General features: G+C 40.8%; 1 protein-coding gene across 1 annotated transcript in view; it reads left to right on the plus strand.

The window, feature by feature from the left end:
- tmeff1a (transmembrane protein with EGF-like and two follistatin-like domains 1a) overlaps positions 1–22,242 on the plus strand; it is a 145,484-nt gene extending 123,242 nt beyond the window's left edge. Inside the window, exons 7-10 of the mRNA XM_085140902.1 lie at positions 2,417–2,476; positions 8,674–8,800; positions 8,995–9,156; positions 11,371–22,242. Of these exons, the coding sequence (XP_084997028.1) occupies positions 2,417–2,476; positions 8,674–8,800; positions 8,995–9,156; positions 11,371–11,455 (434 nt within the window). The 3' untranslated portion in view covers positions 11,456–22,242. The remainder of the gene's footprint in view (positions 1–2,416; positions 2,477–8,673; positions 8,801–8,994; positions 9,157–11,370) is intronic.
- The last annotated feature ends 8 nt before the right edge of the window (positions 22,243–22,250 follow it).

Consider the following 22,250-nt stretch of genomic DNA (forward strand, 5'->3'; position numbering starts at 1 on the left):
TTTTTAGATCTCCACTGGTCATCCTCCTGTCTTGTCTCTTCCTCCTGCTCTTCTTCCTCCTCCTCCTCCTCCTCCTCCTCCTCAGACGAGCTGCAAATCTCCTCAGTGCCTGGCAAAAATTCTTCTTCACTTTCAGAAGTATCTCCACTGCTTGTGGAATCTTTTTCACTTTCTGAAGAGTGCAAAACTGCAGCAACAGCCTCCTCTAAACTGAGTGCACGCTTCATCGTGTCTGTGCAGAAATGACCACTAAGACCAGGCTGCAAAGTATTCTCATAAACTTCAAAGGTGCACCTGAATCAACATGCTATACCATGCATCCAATAAGAGAGAGGAGGCTCTCTCTGGTTCAAAAAAAAACATAAACACACCATCTTTGGCCTTTGATCTCTCTCCCTCTCTCTCTCTCTCTCTCTCTCTCACTCTCTCTCTCACACACACACACACACATGCACACATGCACACACACACACACAGACACACACAATACCATTTTATGGTGGTTAGATGTTTTATTGTCATGCATTTTGCAGGGTAAGATAACCATGTCCTGCATTCAAAACCACTGAAAATGTCTATGGTGGTGCTGTACCTAATATTGTGCTCATTTGATCCAAAACCTATTTTTCCTTTATTTTGAAGGCTGAGGCTTAGATCCATTAGGTATTCACGAGAAAATAATTATCACATGTCAGAATTACAGTATATCGAAAATATGTGATTATAATGGGAGTTAATGGGCCCAAAATGGAAATTAGAACGTAGGAGTTAAGCCTTATGTTTATCTCCTTTACTATACACCACACCATAGAGGGGATCATTGAATTAAAAAAAAAATGCTAAAATGCACATCCTGGCCAAGTTTCATGCAACTAGTCTTTAAAATGACTGATATATTGAAAATCAAAAATCCAAAGTTACCACAAATGGTAACTTTTTTCACCTAGAGTGCAGGAGGGTTAAAGATGAAAGACTTTAGACAGTTTTTCAACTCTCAGTAATGCCATAGTGATCTTTGATATATGGACCTGCAGCGGAGTTTAGGCCCAGACACAGCTAGTGACGTCAGACTGAACGATCGGATATCCCAGGAAACACTGCCATATGTGAGCACGCACAGAGCCTGAAGCACAAAGCCCAACTTAGAAGAGATCACTGATAATCACTGTTATCACTTACACATTTTCTCCAACAGAGGTTTTAAGTTTCGTCAGTCGGTAAAGGCAAACGAAAGCTGTGCTGTTATAATTTATTCCCTGTGAAATAAAATCTTTATATGTATACACTGTTCCACTTGTGGATAATCATATCAAACATGGCCAAAGTATCAAATAATGAATTGACAGTATGAACAAATAACCGCTGTGAGAACAGCCCTGGGTTAACTTGTTCTATGACCTCAGTAAAGACTTTGAAATGAGTTACATAGTTCATAATTAAGCTAATGAGCAGACGGTGTTCTTGGTTTCTCACTAAACTACACCTCTGATCCTGACGTCTGAATTCAAAAGGTTATGATTAAACATTGTCAATGTCCAGCCTCGCTTCCACCAGTATCTACTCGACTCTACTCAGTTTGGTTTGTTTTCCATCACAGCTGAGTACCTCCTGTGCGCATGGGGTTGTTGTAGCAATGCGGCCAAAAGTCTCGTAACATCATTTGTATGCGACACATTTCCTTCGTTGCCAGGTTTCAAAAATGGCATTTTAATTTTTGTTAAGGAGTCAGTCTCATGACTCGTCGAGTGACGCCATTGGCTGGCCACTGTTGACACCACAACACAGGCTGTGCAAACAGGTTCTACCACCTTATAGGAAAAGTCTACAAACCGAGCTAAGTAGGTACCAGTGGATAAGGGCAATATGTATACCAGGGTCCCCACAATGATAGACGTACAAACCGGAGTGTATGCCCTGTTTAACATTCGCAGCAGATCCTCCTGCAGACGGCACGAAGACATGAAGCTTGTCAACAGGAAAATAACCACAACAACACAAGAATCCAAACCCTGCTGCTTCTTTGTTTATTGGCACCCACCACTGTTGGCCACACAAAGTACACACAGACCATCAGACTGACCCACCTCGACTCTAACAGAGCGAAACTCAGATGGCGAGTAAACATCCCCCGACATCTTTCACTTCCTTTAGTCTGTCCTGAAGAGTAAACACGCAGACACACACACAGAGTCAATAAACAGATCACAAAAGACACGATGCAAGACAGCGAAGAGGAAGTCAAGCGGTCAGGCAGTGTCGGTTTCACCCGAGGAAATAGAAATGATCTCAAGCCGTCGCCTGGATGGAAACGCTGAAATCTTTGTTTTCCATCACGTTGGGGAAAAATAAACTGTTGGAGGTTATTTAGAGAGGATTTCTGAATGTAACCGACTCCATCCTTCTGTTTCTTCTGCAGCTGATAAAGAAAAACAGGGCAAGAAAGACGACGGCAGCCCTTTCAAAGGAAACGTCCTGGGTAAGGAAGCTCAACACGCCTCATGTTCCTTTTTTGCCAGGTTGCTGCACTCTGCAAGTTAACGGATAATGTTAGATTATTTCCACCTGATTTTTTCCCTATTATTTTGCCCCTGTGAGTCATACGAACACTGTCCTCTCCAACTGTGTTGTAGAGGTTCAGACACAAAATAGCACAACACCCTCAAAGCTCCGTGCAGCTTTCCAAACACTTGTTTTTGTATTTATAGTCAATAAAAATGAAAAAGAAAAACTGCTCGGACTGTGTGTGATTTCCAGCGTGGATCACAAAGCAAAAAGAGGATAATGTAGCAAGTTATCACTACAAGATACGTCTGTAAACTGCACCTGATAATTAGCACTGATTCACATAAAAATGTAGCGTTTCATTTGACTCCTCAAAAGTGGAGCAGACTCCTTCCAACACCACAAACATGCATGAGAGGTCCAGTTCAGCTAGCAGAGCGCTAACAGCTACAGCCAGCTTTTAGAAAAGCCTTAAAAGATGAACTCTTTATGGACATTTTAACATGAGAGTCTGTGGGGATGGAGCCGGCCTCCAGTGGCCAAGAATGACCCCATTAGGAAGATGTTGTGCAGTGTGTCAGCACAGCTTTTACCTGCATCATTAGCATCATTAGCATCATTAGCATCATTAGCATCATACATATACGAGCATATATGAACACTCTCAAAGCTCCGTGCAGCTTTCCAAACACTCTCTACTGTAAACTGCTCTGACTGTGTGTGATTTCCAGCGTGGATCACAAAGCAAAAAGAGGATAGTGTAGCAAGTTATCAGCTAGCACTACAAGATACGTCTGTAAACTGCACCTGATAATTAGCACTGATTCACATAAAATATAAAAATGTAGCGTTTAATTTGACTCCTCAAAAGTGGAGCAGACTCCTTCCAACACCACAAACATGCACAAGAGGTCCAGTTCAGCTAGCAGAGCGCTAACAGCTACAGCCAGCTGTTAGAAAAGCCTTAAAAGATGAACTCTTTATGGACATTTTAACATGAGAGTCTGTGGGGATGGAGCCGACCTCCAGTGGCCAAGAATGACCCCATTAGGAAGATGTTGTGCAGTGTGTCAGCACAGCTTTTACCTGCATCATTAGCATCATTAGCATCATTCATATATGCGAACACAGAGACACTGAGGGCAGTCAAACTGAATCTTGAAAAGATACTTTCAGGAATCAGATTACTGTTGGCAGCGACAGAGTTTCCTGTCAGTGCAGATTTGCAGCTCAGGTGCATTCATACCACAGGTGTGAATGCACGAGCATAGACTGGATTTTCTGTCAGAGCTTCTACTTGTTATTCAGTCTGTGTCCATATGTGATGGATATGCACAGAGCTCAGCCGCTAGCATGGCTAGCAGTCTGCGCACTAACAACCTCTGGGACTCTGTTTGTATTTGCTCATATTATATAACCACACTGTAAATCCACTTTTCCTGCCTCTAATGCGGTAAAACTTCCTGCGGCCTTTCGGCAGCCTGTTAACCTGCGTCTGAACCTGCTGAGGAGCAACAGCTGCAGGATAAAACCTAATGAAAATCTCCTTAATACACAATAAGGTCCTCAGAGGGGGGCAGGAAACAAAGTGCAGGAATCAAAATGCACAGCTCTGAAAGAAAGAAAGTACACAGTTTTTTAAGCCTGATCCCGGTGCGACTGTGTGATTTCTCATAAGTCAACATGCAGATTAGACGAGCAGAATGAGGGCATTTCAGAGCCTTAACCATCAGCTGCACGACGCAAGTGTTGAGTCTGGAGATCAAAGAGGAGATGAAACAAAATCTAAAGCGTTTTATTATCTGCAGAGCTCGCCGTGCATTTACATCACCGACTGAAACGTCTCAGGGGGGCGATTCCTCCTTCGCTCCGAGTTTTAACTCGGACAAAAGAAGCGCGGGATTAAACTGCGGCATTGTCTACATCGCAAACAGGGAAGGACACAGCAACACATTTCTGCCTCTGATAAAGAGCTGAGAAAGGCTGAGCTTTTCCTTCTGCGCCGCGTTCAGGTGACCTTCACCACATCGGCGCCTGTCCTTCAAATAAGTAAATCATTCAGTGACGAATGAATCAAACCGCGGCGTGTCCCTACTTGCCCTTCACCACAAGCTTTCATCACTCACGGCTCCCAAAGACAGTGAAAGGTTAAAAAGGCTCAACTCAAAAAGGGAGAGAAGAAGTTCACTCACAAAAACACCTTTTAAAACAATGTTTTACCACAGGCGGCTTAAAAGATCGAATTTTCTGACTCTGAGAGGAAATAAAATTTATAAGATGGGCTTGATGTTTTTTTCAAAATGAGCCAAAGCAGAGAAGTTCATTATCTCATCAGGAAAGTGTTCACTAGGATCAGAGCAGAGGATCCGTTTTCCAACAGATTTCCACAGGAACAGAAGGGTTTGCTGCCACACAGAGCGCCCCCTGCTGGCCATTAAAAAGAATGCACATTTGTTCTACTTTATGTGATTTTACTTCAGTCTGGATTAAAATGCGGATTTAAGTCACGCGTCCTTTCTCATAGCCAGCAGGGGCGCTGCTCTCACTGTCAGTCACTGGATCTGTGACCACACTAAACATTTTACTGGTGGGTTCATGGACTCAGTTGCGCGCACCAGGTGCTACTAAACACAGTATCATGTTCATCGTGGTCTCATCGGTGAACAGAAGCAGAATAAAGGAGGCTACTTCTTGCCCTGAGATTAGTTAATAGCAGGTGGTCGTGTCCAAATTCATGGGCTGCTTCCTCCTGAGGCCGCATTTGTAGACCGATTACGTCACAGCGACGCGCCGAAGGCTGACCAAATTCATAGACTCCTCCGAATGCGGCCGACAAATGCGTCCTCCTTTTCCCCGAATTTGAAGGATGGGTCAGGTGTGTCCTTCGTGGCCTACCATATCCCAGAATTCATAGCGCGGCCCAGCCAAACTCCAGTTTCCAACAATGGCGGCCGCTACTAAGTTTTAAAATTACTCTTACTAATCTTTCTCGGTCACAAAATAAACTTTTAACATATTTTCAGGCGAGAAAGTAGCTGTGTAAACATCAAATATCTGCTCAGTTTATCAAGATATCGCATATTTGCAAAAGTGCTTCGACGTTTTCGGAGCATCTGCTACCCACCAGCTCGCCGGGAGCTCGGGGTCACTGAAGCCGCCGAGAACGGCACAACTCCCGGCACATCATTTTCAGATCACCGCAGAGTTTTGCTACTCGGGTTAAACGTAATATATAAGTCACTTAGACAACCTAAAATGTTATTGTTGGGCTTTTTTAGTGTTTTGTTTGTTCGTGAGTAAATCGGTTTGGCTGAGATTAAAGTTATTAGATTAGATAAAATAAAACTTTAATAATCCCCCGGGTGGTTTCCTCCTTGGTTTTCACACAGCTGAATAAACGTCAAACAGAAAACTGATTAAACAGAAGTGTGAGACGGTCGAGTTTACTCCAGTGTCTTGTTATATTGCAGATAGCAAGGAGCAGATGGCCGAGTTTATTAAACTCCACCGAGACAGCGGTGACGCTAATCAGAAGGCTAGACCGTCCAATTTCACAGCCGTTTACTTCCGGCCTACCCAACCTTCTGAGGACCCGGCCCACGTAGACCGCGAAGGCCGGGTCCTCAGGAGGATGCAGCCCATGAATTTGGACGGCTCTAGAGTGTCCTTTGGTTTCTGCTGTGATGTCTAGTTACAAAAAGCTAAAGCAGTGACAGTAAAAGCATTAAGTACTCCAGTCCCATTTTTATCATTCAGTGATAAATATTAGAACTAGAGTAGCTCAGGTTTATAGTAACATGTCGCCGTTAAATTGACAAGATGAAGGTTGCAAAACTGTCGGTAAACCAACAGGTTTCTGTCCGGACTTCTGTCCTATAATCTCGTTCGAACGTTTCAGACGTCAGACGTCATCGCGGCCGTCGTAAACATGGCGAACAGCAGAATTTAAAATCGGTGACACGCACACACAGGCGGCTTCTTGTTAACAGCTTCCTTCATGTTAATGTGGATTTGGTATATAACGTTTCAGTCACTTTAATGAGCAGCACAGTTTGCTTCGTCAGCTTTTTCTCTAAGACTGCAGTGAATCATCGCACGAAGAGACACATCTGTGTGACTTATTAGGATTTATGCGCTCGCACAGCGCTGCAGCTCAGGAGATGACTCCGTTTGTGGCACAGCAGTTATTATTATTATTATTATTAGGAGCAGAAAATGTAGATCTGCTTTTACCAAATTTAGCTTTAACATTAAAAAACAACAGAATATTGTTATTATATTAATAATGTTCGTTAATTGAATTTAAGATGAGCGACGTCACAGTCAAACTCAATGAAACGTGTCTGCGTGTTCAAATTACCAAATATATCTTTACAAAATTATGATATAAGATCAAATAAAGTAAGATGTGCTTTATTTATCCCAAAGATGGGAAATCACTGTCACAGCAGCCCAGTCTCAGGTCTTTAAATCACCATGTAGTGAATTTATTGTCTCCTCTTTATTTCACACAAATGGACTTATTTCCTATTGAAACACTTTATTACAAATTTGTCTTCGCTAGCATGAAATATGTTTTATGTGAGAAGCACAAATCTGGGGTTGAGCCAGTGGGGAGGCTCAACCGAAGCTTTAAAATAAACGTGTCTTTTTCAAACCCCAAACAAACCATTTAACACTGGAGCCAAACCAGGTGACAGGCTGCTGAAAACCTGTGACGTGTGTGATCGTGGGTCTACCAGTGTTGGTCAAGTTACTTGAAAAAAGTAATCAGTAACTAATTTCTGATTACTTCCCCAAAAAAGTAATCCCATTACTTTACTGATTACTTATTTTCAAAAGTAATTAATTACTTAGTTACTTTTTAAAAACACGATTTACAACCTGAATAGGTGATAAAGTGATAGATCTTTCAGCCCAATTCTACTTTTTCTGCATAATCATCATACAAAATGTAATCAAATGGAAAAGTCTCTTTTTAAAACTTGTTTTATTAGTTTTAATCTTTTAACTTTATGCATCAAGCAAACATTTAATTATCTGCAACATTCTCTGACTGGAAGAAATTAGTTTAACATTTAAACCTATTTTCTGCACATTCCAGCACATAAAATAAAATATTTTTTGTGTTTACACTCAGTCTTTCAAATAGATGCAAGTAAAACACAGCAGAAAATAAATAAAGTCAAAGACTAGCGGTCCTGTTGCTCTATTTTCACCTGTAAAGCAGGAGTGGGGTAGGCGGAGGGTTACCCTGGTGCAGGTGTGCAGCGGTCAGTGGAAGAATCCGCGAGTTTCTCTGTGAGTTTCCCATTACGTCGTAGCTACTCGGTGCTTGCTCGGAAGTTTAGGGGTTTTTTCTCTGTAAAAAGAAGTTTTCTTCCCACGCACAACGGACACTAATGTTTTTGTCACTTTTTATGGAATCAAACTCAAAGTAAGGTCAGTACTTCCACGCTTTAAACGCTGCACGCTCATACTCTCTCTGCACTCGATATATGATCCATTGTTGATCTGCACACAGCTGTTGTCACGAACGTCGCACTCGCTTACGTCACTGTCATGAGACATTCTCGCAAAAAAATCACAGTTTTAGTAACGCAGTAACGCAGCGTTCCTACGGGAAAGTAACGGTAATCTAATTACTGTTTTTGCAATAGTAATCCCTTACTTTACTCGTTACTTGAAAAAAGTAATCGGATTACAGTAACGCGTCACTGCCCATCTCTGGTCTCTACCACCATCCCTCCGAGCTCCTGATACAAACTGCTTTTGCCTTTTAAAATGGAAAATTATTCACACTTGTAGACCTGTAAGATTAAACGCCGTGTTCAAGGTCGCTGTGCAGAAACACATCAACAGATTAAAGGTTGTGACTGTTTCACAAACTGCTGTGAGATCAGATTAGGCCAAATATGAAAAACAGCTTCAACAGTTCAATCAAATAAATACATCACAAAACAAACTATGGAAGATTTGTTCTGTTAAATATAGAAAAAAGTGTAGAAACTAAAGAAAATGAAAATCTAACAAATCATTATCAGCATTGTGGTAAAGATTTGTGTTTGATACAGAAACTATAAATCAATATGTAATAAAATGTAAATCAATGATAAAAATCCCTTTATTGTTCTCACCTCGTGTCTCTGATTTCTGGTTTCGTCCTTTCAGACACCAGGATTGTGGATCACGGAGAAGGTTTCTACCCGGGAATGTCCATCCCGTGTGCCGACAGCTTCTCCGGCTTCTGCGTTCACGGGAAATGTGAGATCAACAAGTACAACATGGCCACCTGCAGGTTTGTAACAGCCTCTGCTGCAAACGTTTCAGATAAATACATAAAAATGAGTCAAAGTTAGTGGATTTCATCAGAAGTGTGGTGGTAAAAGTATGAAATGTCAAAGTTTAAATCATGAAACAAACACAAAACTGTTACACAATCCTAAAGTGTGTAACATGTGACATCACAGTTGTGTTGTGTGTCCGACTCAGATGTGACGCAGGATACAAAGGTCCTCAGTGTGACGAGCCTCAGGACTTCAACATCCTCTACGTGGTCCCCAGTGGACAGAAGCTGCACTACGTCCTGATCGCCGCCATCATCGGAGCCGTGCAGATCGCCATCATTGTTGCCGTAGTGATGTGCATCACAAGGTACTCAAGTGAAAAGAAAAAAATAGTGTTTAAAGTTTAAAAAAAAATATTTATGTCTTTACGTTTCATTAAAATACTTCAGTTCAGTTCATTTTTATTTCAAACATTTCAAACATGTGGCTTCACAATCATTACAAAATATCCATTATTGGTTTGAAAAGGAGCAGAAGTATTTACTTATTTGTCCCCCTCAAGTTTTACCTCTCATTCATTTAATTTTCTTTTAGTCTTAAATTAAACAAACAACATATGAAACAAAAGTAAAGCAAAACAAAACAAAACATAAATAAATCAAAAGCAAGAAATTAGCAACCACCACAGTTTCTTTCATATGAAAATACAGAATGTGTATATTTGCAGATTCACAAGTTATGGAAAAACAAACAAACCAAAAAAGAACCACAACACCAGCAACATCACCGTCCTGGGTTAACCCTGTTTTCTTCATTCTTATACTTATTTAAAATTTGGTTTTTATATTTTACTTTAAACTGTTTTATGTTTTTACTTTCTTTTATTTCTTCTGTTAGACTGTTCCATAATTTAACTCCTGCAATTGAGATAGACATCGTTCTTAAAAAGTGTTAATTGATTTTAGTCTTTAGCATTTCTGCTTGATACAAAGCTTTTGTGTCCTTACATTATTGATCAAAAGAGCGACATTTCTTTCACAGGAGCCACAACACTGTAATAGTACATAGTAAAGTATACTTTACTAGAAAAATAGATGCAGCGAGTTGAATGAAACATGAAGTCACAGTAAATAAGGCAAAAACAGAGTTTGTATGTTGAGCTGGTTGGTTTTCCTGCAGTGGCAGTGTGGATCATTGGGATCATTACATGCTAATGAAAAACCTGGTGGTAACTTTCTGCATTAATACACCATCAGCTGTGACGATCTCCAACACGACATGAAGTACAGCTTCATAACAGAGCCTCCGCCATGTTTTACAGATGGCTCCCCTCACCGAACCACCTCTGCATTAGGGGTGGGGCAAAAATGGATACTTTGTAGCATGGTGATATTTTGTTTGCTAATAATGTATGGATACAGGGACAGCAGAAATCGATACTTTGTTACAAAAAAGGTTTTTGTGCTCTGACTTCAGAGCATGTTGATCCTTTTTCTGAGCAAGAATCCTGACATTCCTTCACTGTCCAAATGTGTTTAACTTTTTTTGGCAGCAATAAACATGACAGTTTACTTATTTTAATTTAAGACATGTTTTATTTTAATTAACATTTTTATTTAATGTAAAATTATATTTTGTTTTAATTTACTTTCAAATTCTTCAGTTGCTGAAGGGGCTGCATAGTTTTCATAAACTGCATAGTTCAGAATAGCTATAATTGTACCAGATGGTTGTTCAGTTAAGTTGGACTAGACTGTAATACAAACCGTTCAGTTTGTCAACAATCAAACTGAAATGAGAGAAAGACTGAGTGTGAGACTTTGATATTAGAGAAAATGAATATTGATAAAGTTTACCTTTATGTACAGAATCTGAATATCGCAAAATATTTTTAAAAATTGCAATAATATCGTATCGTGGGATGTGTGGTGATTCCCACCTCTACTCTGCACTACTGAACATTCGTCCCGTCATGAGACCTGTGGTCACTGATTTTCAGTCCATGTCTTGAATAATAATAATAATAATAATAAACTTAAGAACACACCACGCCAAGATATACGTGTTCAGCAAATAGCTCTCTGGGAATCACATTGTTGGTGTAAAACTACTTTTATATCTGTCAAAATGTGTTGCCATTGACATTTTTGTGAACTAAATAAACTGGAACACATTATGAGGTTTTGTGACACGCTGCCTTGAAGATACAATTTAAAAATGGTTCTTTGCAAAATTGCCCGTTATTTGTAGACACAACGCTGGTTCAGTGCTTGAGATCTTTTTATGCTCGACAAACAAAAAGAAAGAAAAACACATCGTCTGTCTGAAAATGGTCAGGCAGAGAAAACCTGGAGAACTTTTGGCCAAGACTTTAGCTAACGAGTCTGACTCCTTGGAAAGAAAATATAAAGAAAAAAAGTGGTGGTTCAAGACTTTTGCACAATACTGTACAATGGCCGATCTAAAATCTAAAAAAGAAAAAGCACCAAATTGGGAGATTGACTCAATCACAGCATATAAATCTGATTTTAGTAACGGACACGAATTTTAACACCGACTCTCTCGCTCTCTTTGTCTTCAGGAAATGCCCGAAGAACAACAGGGGTCGCCGGCAAAAACAAAATCTGGGACACTTTTCCTCGGACACTAACAACAGGATGGTATAGCCGTGTCTGCCGGAGGTCTTTTTTGATAATTGTTTTCTTACGGCGCAGGAATATACCATTTTTTAACAGTAGGTGTAGTGAGTTTTCCTTTTCTCCTAGGAAACTGTTAAAAGAAGAATATTTATTTCAGGGGCCTTATTTTCCCTCCTTTTAATTTTGGATGGCATCTGTGCGCATCAAATTTTTTCGTTTCTTTTTTTCCTCCAATGCCGCAAATAGTTCAAGGAGCCGATTCAACACAACCCGCTGTCACTTTGCATCGCCGCCACGTCCGCCGTCTCAGTTTTCCTGCTACGAGGTTTTGTTGAATGCTTTGCGGTATCTTTGTCGAGCCGGCTGACAGAGTCACATCTGCCCCTCTGGAATGTGCTATTTATTGAAAAGTTTGATTCCTTTGCCCCTTTGTTTTCTGCTTTTTACTAATAACGTGCAGCTGATTACCAAATGCAGTGTTTTTTGTTTCCGTCCTTTTTTGTAGAGGCGAGAGGGGCCAGCTGGTACCATAGATATGTTTACACTCACCCTTCAGTCCATGTAAAGACTTCACTGTGTTCAAACAAGCTAATAATTTATTCTTACCATGAAGAATTCTTTTCTTGAAAGTAGCTTTTACTGGAAGTTTTTATGTTAACTTCGAAATTGTAGTTTATGTATATTAGCATGACTTGTGATAACTGTGTACTGTGGTGTAGTTTTAACTTTTTAAAAGGAAAAGTTGTCGGCCTCCTCGCCTCCTCCTTCGATGGCACGATGAAAAGTTGGACTGACGAAGGGAGGACGAAGGCGTTAGTCGGGGTTGGTTTTGGTTTTTTCCCTGAAAAGGAATGTGCATTGTCTGGGAATGAAATGTTGGCTTTATGAAGACAAGGAAACACACAACGAGCATTTCTGCCCGTCGTTAATGAAAGTAAAGTAAAACCAGTAAAGCCATGAACACAAAGGCAGGAACGCTGGACGGAAGATTGTAAAGGAAGGGCTGGACTTCAAATCGACGTCGACGTCCTGATGGTAATTTTCACGGAAGAAGTTTTGGTTGCTTCGATCAAGGATTTTCTCTGGATGTGAGGGAATCATTTTGTTTTCTGGTTTGTGTTTTCCCCTCAGCAAAACATTCCAAGCACAGACGATCCCACGAGAAAAAATAACCGTAACAATACAGCGTTCTGTTCTCTGGTGTGAACATGTGTCTCACGTTATTCACACAAACACAGTCGAGAACTTTTGGCGTATAAGGAGGAAAAATCTGATCAGTATCGTAATCCTAATAAATAATCCAAGCCTCGTCTTTTTGTTCTGTTTCGATGTTTTGATTATTTTTGTAATGGACGTTTCACCTGTTTGACTTCCATATGGCAGCATCGTCTAGATTCTGAGCGCGTGCTCGTGGCTAAAACAGCCCCGAGCGGGTCGCCAGCACGCCAGTTAATGTTAAAGCTTTGCCCGTCTGCTAGAGTCTGAGTGACGTAAACGTCATCTCGTGGACGTGCCTGCAAGTTTCTGTGAGAGTTTTCAATGCACCAACTACGTTTGTGGTGGAAATGCAGAAAACTGATTGGACTGACGAGTCGGCCGCGCCGTCCCCGGCTGTGCGAGTCCACAACAGACTGTAATCAAGGCGTAAAAGAGAGCAGTTGTGGCTGATTTGGTGTTATTTCTTTTGTGAATGCAACGTACGACAAGAAAACACATTTGAGGTTTTCTCCGACAGCAATGACGCGACGTTTCCGTGGGATCATCTGGTGAATGAGTTCTGTGTCGTTCCTCGTGTCCCTGACCGTCACGCAGCCTGTGCGACTCCGAGTCCGGCTTTGTGTTTTTGTTTGTCACAACGTCCACATTTCATTTCAAATTGTGTTAAATTTGAAGGATGTCATGAACTTTAACACATTTCTGAAGGTGCAACATTTCATTTTAAGTGCTATTAGCGTTAATGTCGTTAAAATGACGCTAACGCCATAAGGAGGCAAATCTCCATTAGCGAGTTAACGCGGATCGCCCCTGTCGCTACCCGATCCGTACCGGAAACCCGATCGGTACCCCGCATGCGCAAATCTTACGTCACTTCCTTTCTTTGCCAACATTGCGACATTCAATATATTTGAATGATACGGTTAGCGCCCAGTTAGCTCTTAGCATTTCTCAGCAGCTCTGCCTCCTTTTCGACTGGCGGGGACATTTAAACAATGGATAATCCGTTTACAAACAAATTCATGCTTTTCTCCTCAACAGAGAGCGTTCCCCGATTGAACAACAGCGCCGTAAAATAAGTAATATAACTAATTACAGAGTTAATAATACAGACTTTGTAATATGTCACGTGAAGATTCAGCAGCCAGATTAAGTGTTTACTGACAACTGACAGTGATAGCGGACATCATCATAACTACTCCAACAATCCTCTCCACACAGACAAGCATAAACACACTCGACTATCACTAAATCAAATTTAACACACGTTTGTAATGACGCCAATTCAGTTTACAATAGGGTTCATTCGCTCGGTCAGCAGGTGGCAGTATCCTCTTATACTGGGGTGTAAACTGCCATTAAACGAACAGAAGAAGAAGAAAACCCCTGCACATGCGCGGTACAGATCGGGAAGTCCTGATTCGTAACTATCTTTTTATTTTTTGTTTTTGTCTACATTATATTAAATGTTTCATTATCGGAAACATTTTAAGAGATACTTATTATTCTTAACAGATACTCTGACCCGTAACTATCGTAAAATGCTTCAACCGGAAGTAGACACCTTTTGCGCATGCGGGGTACCGATCGGGTTTCCGCTACGGATCGGGTAGTGACAGCCCCATTCGAGGGGCTGCACGGCGCTAACGCCAGCACGGCGCTAATACCACGTATTAGCGCCGTGCTGAGCACGCCGAGCCTTATACCACGTGACACAGAAGCTGGCTGCTAAAATTAGCAGGGAAAAACAACGGAGAGCACGCAGTGTTGCCAACTTAGCGACTTTGTCGCTATATTTAGCGAGTTTTCAGACCCCCTAGCGACTTTTTTTTCTAAAAAAAAGTCGCTAAAAAAAGACGTGAAAGCGCATATCGCTTTTACTCTCAACAAGCAGCGGGTGCTGTAACGCAGTCAGTTCTTCTTTTACTCTTATGCTGTTTTGTGGATCAGGTTTAAAACGACTTATAAACACACACACACAAAGTAACTCCACCAGAGTGCCTATTTCGGGTCACTTTTGCCGGTCCAAGCCCGGATTAAGGAGCAGTGTTGGAATTGTGACATTACAAAAAAACAATAATTGCTAAAAGAAATTTAATTTGTAGTTCTAAATAAACTCTAAATGCATTTAGGATGTTTTTTACTCACTTTATGTCTCTTCCACGATGTTATTTCTCTCTCCAACAGCGTAGGTTACAATTACATTAGCATGACCAATTATGCAAATTAGGTGATGACGTCATTTAGCGACTTTTAGGACAACCAATAGCGATTTTCCTTACTGAGGAGTTGGCAACACTGGCTAACGCATTAACAAGCTAACTTGTGCATCGACGCTGTGCAACCGCTCGCACGGGGCGACCCGCGTTAACTCGCTAATGGAGATTTGCCACCTTATGGCGTTAGCGTCATTTTAACGACATTAATGCCAACAGCACTAATTTTAAGTCATGTTGTAATAATTCAAGAGGTCAGAAAATCCTTAAATCTGTTTTTCACCAAGTTGCCAACTTTCTTAAGGTCAGATTCATTTACGCTGTATTTAAAGTTGAAGTTGGTCACAGAGTTTGTCTGTGGGAATACAACACAAGAAAAATATCCTCATGTATTTAATGCAAACACAAGTCAGCTGATTTACTTCTAAAGTTTAATTCAGAAACCATCCACCAGCAGCAAACAGTCCTTTGGTTCAGCTAATACACAAAAATGACTGAATAACTGTAAATAATTTACTGTATTTGCTGGTAAAGGTGAGACATGAGCAGGTGATGCCGCCAGATTTCACGACCACGCCCCCGAGGCTGTGCCCAGGTCCAGGGAGGTTTGTTTTCTTCTCTGTATGTTTCTGATTTGACGTTTTCTGTACCGTCTTAGTCTACATTTACAGGTTGTAGGTCAGCCCCTCCCCCCAGCCCTCTGCTGAGTGTTTCTACTTGTTGTCGACCATCGCAGCCGTGACTTCTCTAAATGTGACTAGAATGTGTTTGACATGTTATATTCTGCATGTAGACTCGGCGAGGCTATTTTTGGTCTCTGACGAAATAAAAAAAACGTTTTTTTAATGTACACCGGAGTGCTGTGGATTTGATTGAGTGTCCTGTGAGCTTTCTCTTCGATTTCTGCGTCTTCTCATGACTGATGCTCTCGTGTTACGGCGCACTCGACGCCCTGTGATGAATTAATGATGTTTTTTAAACTGAGCGTTGAGATGACCTTCATCATCAGTCGCTGGAGACCAGAGACAGTTTTGTTTTTCCTGTACAGACACGATGTCCTCATTTCATACTGAACACTAAAATTACACATTACACACCATCTCTGCCCCTTCATCAGCATCCAGCTCGTCTCCGTTAAACCTCATATGAAAGTCAGAACAGCTTTTGATTCAGTAACTCTGTTTAGAGTTTAAATTTCAATGTATTTATAAGCAGTGTTGGTCAAGTTACTTGAAAAAAGTAATCAGTAACTAATTACTGATTACTTCCCCAAAAAAGTAATCCCGTTACTTTACTGATTGCTTATTTTCAAAAGTAATTAATTACTTAGTTACTTAGTTACTTTTTAAAAACAGGATTTACAACCTGAATAGGTGATAAAGTGATAGATCTTTCAGCCCAATTCTACTTTTTCTACATAATCATCATACAAAATGTAATCAAATGGAAAAGTCTCTTTTTAAAACTTGTTTTATTAGTTTTAATCTTTTAACTTTATGCATCAAGCAAAAATTTAATTATCTGCAACATTCTCTGACTGGAAGAAATTTGTTTAATATTTAAACCTATTTTCTGCACATTCCAGCACATAAAATAAAATATTTTTTGTGTTTACACTCAGTCTTTCAAATAGATGCAAGTAAAACACAGCAGAAAATAAATAAAGTCAAAGACTAGCGGTCCTGTTGCTCTATTTTCACCTGTAAAGCAGGAGTGGGGTAGGCGGAGGGTTACCCTGGTGCAGGTGTGCCGCGGTCAGTGGAAGAATCCGCGAGTTTCTCTGTGAGTTTCCCATTACGTCGTAGCTACTCGGTGCTTGTTTGGAAGTTTAGGGGTTTTTTGGTGTAAAAAGAAGTTTTCTTCCCACGCACAACGGACACTAATGTTTTTGTCACTTTTTATGGAATCAAACTCAAAGTAAGGTCAGTACTTCCACGCTTTAAATGCTGCACGCTCATACTCTCTCTGCACTCGATATATGATCCATTGTTGATCTGCACACAGCTGTTGTCACGAACGTCGCACTCGCTTACGTCACTGTCATGAGACATTCTCGCAAAAATATCACGGTTTTAGTAACGCAGTAACGCAGCGTTCCTACGGGAAAGTAACGGTAATCTAATTACCGTTTTTACAATAGTAATCCCTTACTTTACTCGTTAATTGAAAAAAGTAATCGGATTACTACCCATCTCTGTTTATAAGCAGGAAATTGACGTAAAATGTACTAAAAAAAAATTAATAGAACTCGTTTTTTTAAATCTTCATTTTAAGCATCAGGAGTTTGTAAACATCTGGATTTAATGCAGATCACATTTACTGCTCGTGCTCCGTATGTTGATGTGTTCGAGTTCATCAGTCATCGCCGTCAGCAGCAGACTGAATCATCTGCAGGATTATACAAAACTATTGTTTTATTGCAAATTTATTTAAACTGTTCCAAATATTTTTCTTCTTCTTTAAATGAAATTTCAGGGAAATTGGTGTCAGTGTGTAGTTACATCTTTATGGACGCAGGCTGATGTTATATGCCATAATAATTAGACTTATTCTGACAGATGCTGAGCACAGCTTCACAGGTATGATGATAAACACAGTCGTTCTTATGTTCATGTCATTTTAGATGACTGAAAATGAAGCTTTTGAGAAGCTGCTTGCAGTATTGAAGGTGTGCAGCTTGACCTGCTTCCTGACATCAGACTGTGTGTCTTGTTTGATTGGCACGCGTTTCTATACAGCGACTTTAATTGTGAAACTGAGGCTGACAAGCTGATAGCCAATCATCATATGCTGGTTTAACCTTCAGACACCGATAATTTACAAATAATGCAATCATTCACAAAACTGAAACAACTGCCTTATTCTGTCTGACCTGAAACTTTTTTCCAGTAGCCGGTTGTCCTTGTTTTGGTACCCCCTCGGCCGGGGTTACAGCCAAAATGAGTCAAGTTGAAATTGTGACATCAACAGAATACATGCCACTGATTGGCCAGGGACTGACGTCACTGGCTGAGTCATGAGGGCGATTCCTTCACAAGAATCAAACCCGCTATTTTTGAAATCCAGCAACAAGGGTGTAATGTTCGAACTTTTATTTTGAAATCACCGGATGTAGATAGGTACGCCGGCTGTGTGTTCATGTGCTAGCTTAGCAGTTTACAGTTGCGTGGATGCGCTGTTCTATATTTACGGAATAAAAGAATCTGTATGACGACTCCGAGGCGATTTCTTCATAAGCAGTGAAGACACAACAAAGGGAAACGGCTAAACACAAACCAACACCGTGGTCCGAAGCGTTTCATCCCACCTGTACCCAAAACAGCTGAGCGTAGCTAGCGAAGCCTACAGACTTGTGTTCAACTACCTGTTTTTAGGGATGAAAAGAGTCGCCCCCTGCTGGCACATAAAAAGAATGCAGGTTAACTTTAAGACCTGGAAACACCATCCATCTATTATACAGCGCCAAATCACAACAACAGTCGCCTCAAGGTACTTTATATTGATAAATGTCAAAAATGATTAGGGTCAGGAGACAGATGAAGGCATGAGGCAGGTGTGAAGAAGCTGAGTCTACAAATCTTCAGGATCTTCCTCATGTTCTCCTGATACAAAGACAGTAATGGTGGTAAAAGCTGGACTGTGATGACTTTACTTTCCAATATCTGTGCAGCATCATCTGGCACGACCACCAGGCTGCAGCACATGAAAAATGAACTTGGCTCACGGTATTTTGTGCTCACCTATCAGATTTAATTAGTCATTAAGTGAAGCTGCCAGAGTCGTGCGTATCTCAGTGTAATAGTGTTCAAATGACAGAGCGTGGTCACAGAGTGTTTACGTGCATCAATGATGTGGGAGTTTGTGGTTTGAAAACAAACACAGATGTTGGATATGAAAGTCGTACTTTCAGCTCCCGCTATCGCTGCCCCCCCCCCCCCTCACAGGAGCGTCGACTGTCTAACCGAATTCTCCTGGTGTGCAGAAGTCAGAGGTCACTGCTCGCCATATGAAAATAAACCCGCCACATTATAGGCGTCATACATTTCTGTCGGTGGCGGGGCCTCAGGCACGCCACCCCGGGTAAATATAGAGATGCAGAATGGAGGTGGTGGGTGCAGAAGCAGAGCTGGGTGGGTTGGAGGGTATTCAGGGACAGCAGCAGCTGCTGATTTCAGTCGACCAGACTCAGCAGTCAGTCAGCTCCAAACTACCAGCCAGTGAAAAGAAAACCTGCCAGGATCAAACCTTCACTCATTCAACAGCTTCCAGAGGTAGTTTATTCTCCATAAACAAGGATGAACTGTAGTTATGTAACACAGGAAATGCTTAAATAAAGGCAGAGCGAGCAACTGCTGATTTAATATGTTTGGTCTTTATTAAACTGGACTTACAGCGAATTAGAAGAAAGAAAACATTATAAATGTTTGTTGTTGTGTAATTAAACTGATTTATATGACAGCTGTTTCTAAACAAACCAAAATCCATATAAATATTAAATGAACTTTACCCTGTGTACAGTACAACAGTGGGTTCAGGACAAATGCAGCACTGACAGGGCTTCAGATAAATGATCAGATTAGATTTGCTGATTTGTCAAACACTGCTGGTTAACACTGTGCACCAATCACAACACAAGGATGACAACAAAAGTAATAATCTGGTATTCTGTGCTGGTCAAATCCTACTGGTTTCATTTGATGTATACGTCACTTAAAGCAGTGACTGAATGGAAATAACACAAAGTTTTGATCTGAAGCTAAAGTATACTTCACATCTGGGACAGATGTGGCCGGCTGCAGAGCAGAGATCTCAGCAAATATCCAGATAACTGTATAGATGTCGATATTCCAGGACTTGGCCATAGTCATCGCTGCAGCAATTAATTTAATAGAGGTAAAAACCAAGGAAACACAGTCCATCTGCTCTCTTTACCACTTAAGCAGCGAGTGATTCCTCATTATTGGCTAGCTGCACAAAAGTGATAGCTAGCCACAATGCTGGGGTTTGTAGGAGCACTTTAGGTTAGACTGTCTGTGCAGTTAGCCTCGTTTAACCACAGGGTCAAACAAGTCATAAATAAGTCAAGGCTAGTTTTTGTAGAACATCTATGATTTTATGCTTTTTGTACCATATCTCAGCCATACCTCAGAACTACTGCTAGTTAGCAAACTAGCAGGTTTTTATTAACCAAACAGTGATAGTGTATATGGCAACTTAGAATTAGTGACATACTTAAATTATAAAGTTTCAAGTTTCAGACATCATTTTGTCACATTTTAGATGCTAACAAGCTACCGTTAGGTATTGTTAGCGTACCTGCTGCTGATGCATGTCCATTTCCAACATCAGCAGCAGAACATCTGGGAAATGTCGGTCAAGGGGGAATCAAGCATGTGATCCACACCAGTACCCTGACAGCTGATCGGCATTTCCATGCACTGTCCACACCTGCACCAGGTGATGCTGCCCACCCCTCTGAATAACCAGTTCCTCCGAGCTAACTCTCTCTCCTCCTGCTCGACTGGAAAGTATATATAAGGAGTCTTGGTATGTTGTTGAACTGCCTGCCAGCCTCGTCTTCTGTGATGTGGTCACTGAGCCAGAAAGTTTCTATTACACGAAAATCAATTATAATTTAACAAGTAATCAATTTAAATCCCAGTTTTTCACAAAATAAATTCCAACAATAGCAATTATTTATAAAACTTGTTAAATTGTCCTTTTATGTCCTCTTTAAATTTGTGCTAATGACTGAGAAAAGCTATTCATAATTAACAGCGACTCATAAGACGTCCAGTCTTTACTCATTAGGGCTGCCACAAGCCATTATTTTGATAGTCGACTAATCAGATCATCATCCATTGGACGTAAAACTACAGCTTATTGCACCAGCAGCATCTGCTCTTATATAACTATCATTAGCTTACAGCTTTAAGTGTTTAAGGTCTGTGCTAACTAAAAATAAAGACAAGATGATAGTTTATTAAATTTTAATGAAATTTGCAGATTGTTTCGGTGAAGTTTAATAAACTCCTTGCTATCTAAAATATAACAGGACACCGGAGTAAATTCTCGAGCATCTCACACTTCTGATAATCAGCTGTCTGCTTGATGTTTATTCAGCTGTGTAAAAACTATAACTTTAATCTCAGCCAAACCGATTTACTCAGGAACAAATAAAATACTGAAAAAAGCCAAACAATAACATTTTGAAGTTGTCTAAGTGACTTATATATCATGTTTAACCTGAGTAGCGAAAGACGGCGGTGGGTTTGAAAACGATTAGCCGGGAGTCCGGTGTTCTCACGGCTCTAGTTAGCCTAGCCCCCGGCTAGCTATCGAGCTAGTGGCTAACAGACGTCTCCGAAAACGTCGGAGCGCTTTTGAAAATATGTGGTGTCTTGATAAACTGAGCAGATATTTGAGGTTTACACAGCTACATTCTCGCCTGAAAATATGTTAAACGTTTATTTTGTGACCCAGAAAGAATAATAAGAGTAATATTAAAACTAACTAGCTGCGGCCATTGTTGGAAACTGAGCTGGGCTGCGCTATGAATTCTGGGACACAGCTTCTTCTTCTTCTTCGGGGTTTAACGGCAGCTGGCATCCTTGTACAATGCAGTGCTGCCATCTTCTGTTTCAGTCCGTTATTACACTCTTAAATCCTACTACTTATTCCTGCGTCTTTTGGGATCTTACAAAGCTTCAAACGACGCGTCGACTATTAAATCAGTCGTCGACGATTTTGATAGTCGACGTAATCGTGACTAGTCGACTAATCGTGGCAGCCCTACTACTCATGCTGGTTTTTTCCTTCCCACAGACAGGCTGCTTTTAGCTAATGTCTGTGTACGTCTGTAGTAAGTAGTTTTGATTCATAAAAGCAGTCAAGTGCAAGCTTGACATGAAAGCATGAGTTCATAAATTCTCTTTCGTTCCATTTAAAAAACTAACAGCAAAATAAGAGATAGCAGGAAATGCACAGGGGGTTAATACTGTTAGTACTGAAGGGGCCAATCGCGGTCTTTGTGGGCTGCATCGGTCACATTTCTAGGGAGGTGCCCGTCAGCTTACAGTGTAGGGTTTCAGAGCGGGGACATGCCTACTACTTTATGCAGAAGCATGAGTGTCACATCACGCTCCTACATACAGATTTTTTTAATGTTAAGCCCTCATTTCTCCAAATTTTGACAATCTGGGAATAAGGATAATATTAATTCTACCTGATATAAAAACTTAATTTACAAAAGGTCAGTTTTGCTCTTGTCCAAAGTGTAGTATTAGGTGAGGGTTATTACCTACAATGAGTTAGACCTCAGAGGTTACGTCTGGAAAAATTCCACTTCCTGTTCTGACATGTGAATCAATAGAAAGTCTGGACTGTAAACA

This window comes from Neolamprologus multifasciatus, chromosome 18, assembly GCF_963576455.1.
Source record: "Neolamprologus multifasciatus chromosome 18, fNeoMul1.2, whole genome shotgun sequence".
NCBI lineage: Eukaryota > Metazoa > Chordata > Actinopteri > Cichliformes > Cichlidae > Neolamprologus > Neolamprologus multifasciatus.